Source organism: Gastrolobium bilobum, unplaced genomic scaffold (assembly GCF_033153095.1).
Source record: "Gastrolobium bilobum isolate Gb01-03AN ecotype WA unplaced genomic scaffold, APGP_CSIRO_Gbil_v1 utg1777, whole genome shotgun sequence".
NCBI classification, from domain to species: domain Eukaryota; kingdom Viridiplantae; phylum Streptophyta; class Magnoliopsida; order Fabales; family Fabaceae; genus Gastrolobium; species Gastrolobium bilobum.
This window is the reverse complement of record NW_026895533.1, coordinates 152,658-164,784: the sequence shown is the minus strand read 5'-3', so window position 1 is coordinate 164,784 and position 12,127 is coordinate 152,658. Positions and strand designations below refer to the sequence as shown.

Genomic DNA, 12,127 nt, shown 5'->3' with positions numbered 1-12,127 from the left:
CTTATTAGATTCCTTTATTGTTGTTTACTTATGTGTAATGGAATCAGAACTTTCCCAGAAAGTGTGAGAAAATCTAGAGAAAGTGCAGTAGAATAAAATGCTTCTGAATTGTTCATATTGAAAACTGAATCAATTGTTTGATTTACACAGCAATACATATGTTTATAGTTGGATAACTGTTAGCTGCATATGGCAACTAACTGAATCTCTTAGCTGTTACAACAGTTTGAGAGTGTTGTATCAGTAGAACAGTTTAACAGAACTGTCTAACAGTAAGAATTAGTTCAGACCAGTTCAATGCTGAGCGAGCAAAGGCTGGGAGTCTGTATGTATGTGGGTGTCCCGGAACTGGGAAATCATTGTCTATGGAGAGGGTGAAAGAGCTTTTGATGAACTGGGCTACAGAGGTATACTCGACTTGTTGGTTTTATGCTCTTTCTACTGTCTTTGACGCCGTAGTCTGGTTTCTGATGGTGTGTCTATGAGGGTCTGGAAACAATTCATTGTGATTGTGTGTGGTTGTATATATTTGAACATGACTTTGCAGTCAAGTTATGTGTTCTTTCCGCCTTAATTATATTATGTTTTTTCAGATATGAAATGCCAATAGAAATTTATGGGAGGGTTTAGTATAATGATTTATACAATTTGTAGTGGTATCATTTGATTACATGGTCATTAAAATTTCTGGGATATTTTACATTTATGGATTGATGATCATGCAGATGTTGCATACATGTTGAAAGTTATTCCCTACTGGAAATTCTTCTTTTTTTGTTTAAAAAGAAGTTTTTAACTAGCCCTTGATTGTTATTTGTTATGTATAATGAGGGTGAACCTTGGAGTAGCAGTAAGATTGCTCCTTATGACCGGAAGGTCACAGGTTTGAGTCAGGAAAATAATCTTTTTGCAATGGTAAGGCTATGTGCAATTGACCCTCATTTCTATCCTCACAAGTCAGGGAGCCTTGTGCATTGGGGTTTGCCCTTGATTGTTATGTCTAATATACCTTTTGATATATCTGCTCTTAAAGTCCATTGACAAATCATAGAGAACAAAACCATGTGTTGTGCTTTCCCATTGTATGTGATTGATGGTCGCATATAATTTGCTGAAGAAACACATTATTATAGATCTTTTTCCTTCCACTAATACAACCTCATTTGCAGGCTGGTTTCTCGCTGCCAGATATTTTATCTGTAAATTGTACATCCCTTGCCAATACATCTGATATTTTCACTAAGGTAGGAATGTGAAAACACATTTTATTAACACTACTAAGTTGTCTGACCACCTGGTTGTTCTAGCAGATACTTGGGTTAAACCAAGGACGGGGAAAAAAGGTTTCAGCCACACCCTTACAACAACTTCAGAACATATATTCTCAGAAATCATCTATCAAGAACATGATGTAAGAAACATATCCTTGCCCTGAACTTTGACACACGCTGGATTTACTTTTTAAAAATAATAATAAAATTAAGTCTAGTCTGACAGGCATATATGATTTTCTACTGCTGCTTGTTTCTGTAATTTGGATGTTATTGAAGACTGTGTCTCTGTTGTAACAGATTGATAGTAGCTGATGAATTAGATTACCTAATAACCAAAGACAGAGCTGTGCTCCATGATCTTTTCATGCTTACTACCTTCCCATTTTCCAGATGTATATTAGTAGGTAAATTTTCATAAAAATAAAATTGTTGTTTCTGACTTTGTTATTTTTCTTAAGTTCTTAACTAGTAATACAGTTTAGGACTTTAGGTATGTACCAAAAAAAAAAAAAAAAAAGTAATACAGTTTAGGCATTTCAGGACTTATTGTGCTTATTTATACAGGTGTAGCAAATGCAATTGACCTAGCTGATCGATTTCTTCCGAGGCTTACATCATTAAATTGTGAGTAAATAATTCAATATGTTTATGTAAAGAATTTCCATTTCATTCTCTTGGATATCGTGTCTCAAATGACCTCGGTTAATGAAGCTAGCCTTTCTACTTGGGTACATTGGATGTTATTATTATTTTATTTTATTTTGTCTTTTTTTCTTTTTTAATTTCTTCCCTTTGTTCTGTTCCAGGCAAGCCTATTGTTGTAACTTTTAGGGCATACTCTAAAGATCAGATCCTTAGGATTCTCGAAGAAAGGCTAAATGTAAGATTTTTGTTATTGAACTTGTTTCAGTTATTGGGTTGTGCCACTTTCACCTTGAATCATGTCTATTGGAAGAAAATTATCAGTGTGATGCTTTGTTAAAAAGTTTGCTTCTTTATGACTCGGGTGAAGGAAAAAAATAAAATTGAACCAAGAGTTACATTTCTCCTGGTTGAATATTATTTATTAATAGCTCTTTGTCTCACCATCAGGAACTTCCTTACACTGTCTTCCGACATCAAGCACTGGAACTATGTGCTAGGGTAGGTCCACTTGTGATTTGTCACATCTTTTATAGTCTTTGCCAAGGAAAGTTGCTGCAGCTTCTTTGGCTTTTGAGATTACCAAATTTTACCTCTGCGGAAAGAGAGATTGCTACAACAGGCTCTAAAGTAATACTCTGTATATGTATTCAAATATACTGGTCAGAAAAATCATTTTATCATTGTTATTATTATTAACTTAAATTCCAAAGTTTATTGGTTTAATAAATAAACTAATGATAAGAGGAGCATAAGAAAAAGATATTATAGTCATGAAATCAATATATATATATATATGTAGAGCAATGCATCCAAATTTTGTTTACTATATTTGAAATGCACTCTATCGATATTGATTGAAATATTTTCAAGCTTAAACAACTTCACTTCTTATGTTCAATGTTCCTGATGCCAAAAAAGGCCTTGGATCATTCCCTTCCCTTTGAAGTTCTGAAGGGCAGGTGTGGTCTTGGATTTTGGTATTCATGTCTGCTTATTTGTCTCAAGTTATCATACAAAAAAAATGAAATAGAACTTCATTACATGCAGAACTCATCCTTAGTTTTGGTTGAGCTTAAACTATAACAATATTTGAACTTGAACTTGGAACATATTAGGCATCTTCCAGGAGAAGATATGATTACTGACTCAAGATTTGCTCTGGCAATTAAGCCAGAGTAAAATCCAGAAGAAAATCATTTTACTTTTTTAATAGTTTATTTTCTTTCCAGGAGTGCAATAGAGATGCTAGAAGCAGAAATTAGAGAATCTGCCTGCAATTTGAATACTTCATTGGAAGAGAAGTCATCCTCCCAGCAAAGTCTTGCTACAGCTCCTGATTTTATGAAAAAACAAGAATTTGATATTGTAAGTGCTCAACAATTTGTTTCAAATTTGCTGTGCTTCCCCACGAATGGATTAAAAATAGTGTTACGCTAAAGCCAAGTTGAGAACAGTTTAAGAAAGGATTACGTAAAATGAGTACAAATTTGCATTTATCATGCATCTCTTTTGATTCATTGTTAATGGGATTGAATACACTTCTTCAAGATTTATGTTCTAGGTTTCAAATTCATCTGGCTACTTTAGAAGACATTTTAATGTAATTTACAATTTATTGTAGTAGAATTAGGTGCATCAGTTTTAGTCTGATTGACTTATTAGTCGTACAAAATATAGGCAACTTAGTTCCATAATAGCATCCTGTATAGTTAATTTTGTAGGTGTATTGAACTGTTTTCTTTCATCACAGTCTGCATTATTATTGAGTTGGAAACATCTTAGTACCAGCACACAACAAATGTAAATTTACTAAACAAATATAGTTCCTCTGTCATCACTCTTTCTCCTTTTATTGCTAAAGGCCTAAGTCCCTCATATGAAATTGTAGGTAAGGGTTGATCATATGGCTCTTGCCTTGTCAAAGACATATAGATCACCGGTGGTGGATACAATACAATCTCTGCCACATCATCAACAGGTAACCTCGAACTATGAATATGCTATATGAACTTGTGTGAGCTAAGCGGCTCATTACTGGAAGTAACACAATCTGTCATCTATGCCAGATACTATCCTAGTCATGAAGATATGTAAGGCAGTTAGATGTTAGAGATGTATGAGGGAGATAAGTGTATATAAGGGACGTAATCCCTATTATAGTCACTTACGGAGAATTAGTTTTTGACTAAGATATTTTTTAGTGTGAAGGGAGAATTCCATTGTGAAGAGCATAGCTCTTGTATTCTTTATCTGTAATCAATAAAGGTACTCCTTTCTTCCTATTATCTTCATCTCTCCATCAATCCTAAACCCAGAGCCGTAATAGTAAGCTTGAAAAGAAGATGGAAAGAGAGATCTATATTGATTAACCATGTGAACTGTGATCTCATTGGTAGGTGAAGAAACTTTTGCGACAACTTCATATGATATTAAGGGTAGCTAGTTATTAATAACTTGTTTAATAGAATACTCAAACTAGACATGTAACCAACTTTTTTGCTTGGTTAACAGAATACTGAAACTAACCAAACCCAGTCTAGTAGCAACTTTTTTACTAGGTACTGGCTGTTGTTTATAACTTTTTTTCTGGATTTGTACTTTTTGCAGATTATACTTTGCTCTTTGGTGAAGCAATTCCGTGGAGCCAAGAAAGATGCAATCCTTGGGGAGGTATACTTTACAGCTCTTTATATGGATATAAGGGTTTGACCCATTCTAACCTATATATTGATTTCTAACACTGTAATCATGATGCAGTTGTATAAGTCTTACATGGAGATATGCAAATCATCACTCGTTCCCCCGGCAGGAATCCTAGAATTTTCAAACATGTGCAGAGTGCTGAGTGGTCAGGTATCTGAGACAATACTCGATTTATGAATTTCTAGAAGTGGCTTTCTCTGTCAGTGGATGAATTTTCATATTAAGGAGTGCTTTATCAACGAGTGTAAATGATGAAATATATATATTATAACTGCAGGGGCTGATTAAACTAGGACAATCCCGAGAGGATAAATTGAAAAGAGTGACACCCAAAGTAGATGATGGTGATATTACTTTTGCATTGCAGGTAGTCTCTTTTAGTCCTTTAAAACCTCGTATCTTCATATTTTTATTATCTCTTAATTTACTTTGTTTGGATTGGTATCTCATCTGAAAATAATTTCTTTGCCATAATTAAATTCCATGACACAGGGAATCCGTTTTTTTCGAAACTGTCTTAAATGTTTCTGCTGATAGGCTGGTGGTTTTCATTCAGCTTTATGTGAGACTGTAGATTCTTCCATAGATTAAGGTTGGAAGCTTTTGCTTGTACTTGCCCTTCACTGCACCTTTTTTGCCAAAATTCTAATACTTGGTTTCTTGGTACATATGCAGGTTAGTTCATTTGGGTCAGACTGTTGTCTTCATTATATGAAGTGGATATACTCGATGAAACATACAGTGGCAGAATTTTCAGCTACGAAGCAGCTGTTAGAGGAATTTTTTTTTTTTTTCAAGAACGAATAATAGCAATAGAAGAAAGCATTAATTGCAAATAATATAATACTATAATTATAGAAATTCTTAAAAACTTCATCAATTTGGGATAAAGAGCGATTTGTAATTGTTTTTTAGGATTTTGACTCAATTAAATCATTATATTTATTTGTAATATAATCATTCAAAATGTTTTCATATTTATTGGTTCATCAACTAAGTCATTTATAATTAATTTTAGGATTTTGAATTAATTTGTAATTGATCTATACCCTGGATTTTTATTAGAAGAGTTGAATTTTTTTATTTTTTTTTTGGTACAAAGAGTTGAATTTTGTTATTAAAAATTAAGAACAGGAGTTACTTTTCTACTAAGGATAACTTTCTGATTAATCACTTTTTTCATGCACTTTCGGCGTTATGTTTGAACAAACTTATTTTAAGTATAAGATAATTAAATTTCATTAATTTTCATTAGAAAATAAATATTTTTTATCAATTTTTTTAAATAAATTGTCATGTTTTAATCAATTTTAATGTTTTCTCTGTAAATTCCGTTATACTCCTTTTTTTTCATGTTTATTAACCTTATGTCACATTTTTATTAACCGAAATACTCTTTTATTAATCTTTATACAAATTAGTGTCCCACTCAAATAAACAGACTTATAACTTCTTAGCAATGGTAAAGGAGTTACTCAAATTTATCCCAACCATCGATTTTAAATTTTGAAAAGATGAAATGGAGATTTTGAATGAAAGATAGTTTAATGAAAATGAAAATATTAATAATATTTTAACTAAGAAAAAGTATTTTGAATCCTTTAAGGAAGATCAAATCCGAAATTGGTTTTTTTAAAATTTCGGTATCATCATATTAGTTTTTTAAGAATATTTTTGACTAAATAAGTTCTTTATAAATATACAACGTTATCATATTCGTTTTTTATAGAAAATTAACGTATGACACAAAAGAATGTATTGGTTAAATATTTGTATCTCTGAAGGGTTAATTTCGTGAGAAACCTTTGAAAGATTAGTGTAGTAACACACCAACTTTTTGAGAAGCAATTTAAAGATTTAATCCTTAAGTAATATGACAATTAGTCTTAACTAAATGTATATTTTGAAAATAAAGGGAATCATATTGTAATCTAAACATGTTTCATGGATATGGAGGGTAATTTGCTCTTAATTAACTTGTAATTAGTTAATTCTTTATGAATTCATATCAATTTAAGTGAAGATCCTTGCTATTTAATTTAATTGTATCTTTACGAATGAGAAAGGGGTGATGAGACCCACTACTAATGTCACGACCCGAATCTAAGTCATGACATGCGCACAAGCTAAGGTAATCCAAACATCCTTAGCCTGACAAATCTATCCTCCACAAAGAACCCATACAACTAAAGAAAATTACACAAATTTTAACAGAGTCTCCTTTGTATTTCTAACATCTCAAAACAAATTCAACACTCGATATGCAAAGTATATAGCACCGACCAACAACATCAACAACACAATATATGATTCAGAAATTAGAAACTTAAAACAATATAAAAGATCTCACTAACAGACTTTCCATAGCTGCAGAATGCTGAGAACTCTAAAATAAATCAAAGACTATCTATTCAAGGGCTGACCATCCAAATAAAGCTACAAAATGAGCTGTGACTCCTAGCAACTTACTATCAAGCTGCCTGACAATGTGGATGGAAAAATAAAGGGGGGAGAGTCACACAGACTCAGCAAAGGCAGAACAGGAAACAAAATAACAAAATACACACGAGTGATTTTCTTTTTTTATGCATATGAATTATAAACATGCTAGAACAATTGAAATAAATAATAAGAATAAAATCAATAAAACATGTGTTTACAAAAAAAGAAATCCAAAAATTCACAAAGTAATGTAAATGTCATTTACAAAACAAGGAAATAAAATAAATAAGAATCATAATTTGATAACGTAGGGATCACTCATGAGAGAATCAAGTCTAAGGTGGCTTCACCTCATTGATAGTCATCTCCTCCTAAGGGCGACCCTTCCCCTAAGGGTGACTCCATTTAATGGGCAACCCTCTCATTTCTCAATTCAAGTCAAATCATAATATCTTATTGGGGGCGACTCCATCTGTAACACCCCGTATATATCCGGTAATGTTATCACAACATCGTATTAAGCTGCGCTTAATTAAAATGCGTAATTACTTTTTCTTTTCAATTATGATGCCATTAACATTACCAACTTGCTTAATAATCAATTAATAAAACATCGCCTGTATGTAATTGCAATAAAACAGCTAACTGAAATACCTCATAACATAGATAATATGATCGTGGCTCTAGTCACGGAACTACAACAACGTAGACCGGATCATCTAACAGTTTATACAACTCCAAACTAAAAGTACTAACAGAAAGTGTCATGGACAATCCCCATGCTCACTCAAATAAGGCAACATGCCCAACATCAGTCTCAATTACATCATATCATAAATAGCGGAAAACATAAACAGCATCCAAATCCAGTCATACTAACAAATAAGCAGAAACAACAAAATCAGCTAAGCTCCGGCCTCCCGCCGCCTGAGGCATCAGTACCCATATTACCTGATCCTGAAATAAGCATTCCCCAAACGTGGGGTAAGATCTCTAATCTAGAAATCTCAGTAAGTCAGTGAGTCCTCAAGGATCTTCCACCCCAAGCTCACTTACATGTGCAATATAAGTTCAAAAGCAGTTTATCATTTATCATTTCAAAACAATGTAATGCAGCAGATAATCATGCCATGTGTGTCAATACTAATCTACTGGCCAGAGACAGTGCAGGTATACGTCTATCACCTACACACCGTGCAAGTACCACTTGCATTCACCCCGGTACACCGTCTTGTATGGCGCTACATACTCAGGCTTCCCGTCAAGATGAAACAACACATGCATATTAAAAGCCATTACATGTAAAGTTCAATCAACATATCAAATATCCAAAAGCATGTACACAGCATGCATAAACCATATCCCCATGGGACATGGTGGAACCACAACATGGCTAAAACGAGGACACGAAAGCTTACCTTGCAAGCTAACTCCAAAAGCCAAGAGTCCACAGCTCAAAGTCCAAACACAGCAGATTCACAATCTGTTATGGACCAATACTATATCAATAATAATGCAACACAAGCATATAACTTAAAGACAACGCCTCTCCTTACGTTTTACGTCTTAAGGCTCCATACCAAGCCATAAGTCCTTAATCACTTGATTCTGACTTAATTTAATTAAAACAGAAGTTCAACATCATCAATCTAGGGTCCACAAACCCCCAATAGCCTACTGTCCTCACAGCACAGCTACTGTTCTTCGAAATCCCAGAATATCCGGATATTCCTCGGGACCATATCGGGATATGCAATATCCGGATATCTAACTGGACATATCCGGATATATAATATCCGGATATCCAGAATCCCATATCCGGATATCTATTATCCGGATATCTCATATCCGGATACTCAAAACCCATATCCGGATATCACATATCCGGATATTGTTCGGGCAGATATCCGGATATTTCACGACAGAATGCAGAAACTGCATTTCGTGAAGATATCCTTCCAAGGTTGGGTTTTTACCGATTTTAAACACCTAAACATGCATTTCTAGGTGTGTTCAACATTACCCAACAACAAGTTATCATCTTTTAGTCATTAGATGCATCAAGGTACCATTTTTAAGCCTTAGAACTCAAGTTAAAGGTTGGTACAACATACCAAGGCTCAAAACTCAGAAGTAAAGGCTCTTGGAGCTCCACACTCTGCCTCTCCAAGTCTGACTTGAAGGGTACACGAAAATGCTACCAAAGCTTGGCCCTTTCCACACAAAGGAAGCTCCTTGGAGCTTCACAAGCCAAGAGCAAGACTCTCACCACCTCAACTCAAGAGGACAGCCCCTCCAACACTCACAAACAGCAACCCCAACACAGAACAGGGTCAACAACACAGCCCCAAAGCTACTCTCACCCCACACCAAGTGTTTAGGAGAAGGATTTGTGAAGGAAGTTGCCTCAAAGCTCAAGAAATGAAAGAGGAACACAATGGAACAGTACTCAGCAGTTGGCCAGCCCCAAGACTCACGTAGAGAATGTGTTATGGCCTAGGGTTTTGTGCTAACAAGCCTATATATAGCCACTTAACATTTAAACACACAGTATTAACTTTAATTGCTACACTTAGCATTTTAATCCCAAACTTTGGATTCTGAAACTACACATTTTTCCAAGAATTTACATATTTTTCTTATAATTTTCTGAGCACCTTTCCGGACGCGCTTTTCCAAGCCAGTACCGGTTTCTAGCACCAGTTCTCATTATTTGGACTTGAAACTCGCTTTACAAGTCCTACATATTATTCTAGTAATTATCATGCACTTACATTAATTTTCCGGGATACTTTTTCGGTACGCATTTATATCGACTAGCAGAACCGGTATCTGCACTTTTCTTCCGAAAAGCGACTTTCAGCATTATTACTCACTCACCATAATTATTAAAGCCTCATAAATAATTATTAGGGTCAATTATGGAATCATTTCCTATTTTCTCGTAATTTATTAATTAAATTCCTTAATTAACGGTGCGGGTTCTTACACCATCTCGCTGATAACCCTCTCCTCCAAAGGATAATCTTTCCCTTAAGACGACTTTATCTAACGGATAGCCCTCTCCTCCCAGAATAAAATATCCATATATCAAACTACGTGCACCTAGATTATTACCCTCGTTAACGATTATGGGATTCTAACATGGACCCCAAAAATATATATAAAAAAAATTAGTAAATCAACTTTTGGTTGAACCAATCTAATTCAAACCTGAGTAAAACTATCGAATCTTATTTATTTAAATAAAATATCTCATATTCAATTTTCTCTCTAACATTTTAAAATAATTATCAATATCACAAACCATAAACATGATATTATTATGCAAAAATATCCATAAAATGTAAATTTCAAATATGAGAACTTAACCAATTATAATATAAAATAGTTGTTCCCTATGCACATATTAAACAACATTTATACAACTAAATTAAAAAATTAAAATAATAAAATATGTCATCATAATCATTATCCACTCACAGCTTTATGGAACCACAACTAAATCACTTCCAATGACTTTGGATAAGCAAAGGAGCTATGTTTTGACCAAATTTGAGCATCACAAATATTTTAACAATGACTTAGAAATTATTTAATAGTATAATAACAATGCATAATAAGGAGATAGATAAAAATCCTAAATTTAATCTCAAAGCTCAAGAATACAACTAAACAAATCTATGCAAAAGTATAGATTTTCTCAAAGCCTTAAATAATGAATTTACCTCAAGGAGTCAAAAAAATCAATTCTTGAGGCGTGAGTTGTACCTTTTCTTCTTAGAGCACCTACAACTTTGGCAACCCAAAAATCTGTCTCCTAGAGAAAGGCAGAAAAAGAAAAAGAAAATATGATAAAACTTCAAAGGTTCATCAAGCTTTCAAGAAAAATTTGGAGATTTGGTGAAATGGGAAGCAAATGAAGAGGAAGGAAGGAGAGATCGTGCAGAGAAACTGTAGAGGAATGTGGGTATGGAGATTCTATCGATGAACCCCTTTAGAAACCCCTTTTTTAGTTTTTTTTTTTTAAAATAGAAAAACTAAAAGGTTTCGTTTTTTCTGCAGTTACTGCAGATAAGTTATCTGCAGTAATCCCAATACGACGTCGTTTTGGGGCGGAATTCATGGTGTATTTGTAATTTTAATTTATTTCAGGGTTATAATAATCTTTATATTTATAATTTTTTAAGATTTCAATATCAAAACGACGTCGTTTTGGAAATAATTGCAAATAACTTATCTGCATTAACTGCAGAAACATTTTTCCCAAAATAAAATGCCCCTTTTTTTTAAAGAATATGATGCGTTTCAACCAAGTCTTGTGGATTTTGCTCTGATAGTAGTTAGAACATTTCATGTTAAAATTTGAAGAGTTTCTGAAGGTATTTTCCATTATCTACTTATCATGTACAGTTTTGACATTTATTGATAGGAATATTTGTGAGTTCCTATTCGACTAATTACACTGGAAAACAAAAATTTCTGTTTTTCTTTTAATAACGTATTCGATTTTATTTTTTCTTGACAAAGTTATAGACATGTATATTAGTATATATATATTTTCTTGTAGAATTAGTTTTTGTTTTTTGTTTTTTTTTTTAGGGGAGGTGGTGTATACTAGCTAGTCTTATAGAATTTTGCTACAACCTACATTATACTAACACCATTTTGAACTAGGACATAGTTGCAATCGAAGGAAATGATAAGCTAGTTTGATGGAAATTTAATGAATAACTAGAAGTGAAGTATATTAAATTCTTACAGAAATACTAGTCTTAAAAGGTATAGTTTTCCCTTTGACGCAGTGCGTTTCGAATGAAGGCGAATTCAGAGAACTTGCTTTGAGGTGCCACAGCATAATATAAGGTTTGTGTTATATCAACTTGTATAGGTTGTGACCCAAATTGGCCATCTTTTGATTTTGTATTTTTTTTTTTTTTGGTACAGGATTTAAATTGTATCTTTAGCCCAATACGTGGTATGAACTTGCGGAGGTTGTGGCCCAAATTGACTTTTTATATTTTATTCAAATTGTATAATTACTTTTAGGGATTATATATGGG

The 12,127-nt window shown here is 33.4% G+C and overlaps 1 protein-coding gene across 1 annotated transcript; it reads left to right on the top strand.

The window, feature by feature from the left end:
• Window positions 1-273: 273 nt before the first annotated feature.
• Window positions 274-5,511, top strand: LOC133315614 (cell division control protein 6 homolog B-like; the record flags this gene model as incomplete). Its single annotated transcript, XM_061517268.1, has 14 exons — window positions 274-407; window positions 1,170-1,244; window positions 1,311-1,411; window positions 1,572-1,678; window positions 1,839-1,898; window positions 2,081-2,154; window positions 2,367-2,467; window positions 3,149-3,284; window positions 3,808-3,897; window positions 4,527-4,589; window positions 4,677-4,772; window positions 4,900-4,989; window positions 5,115-5,214; window positions 5,298-5,511. Coding segments are annotated over 13 exons (1,169 nt in total), but the record flags the coding sequence as incomplete, so codon positions are not given.
• Window positions 5,512-12,127: the final 6,616 nt, after the last annotated feature.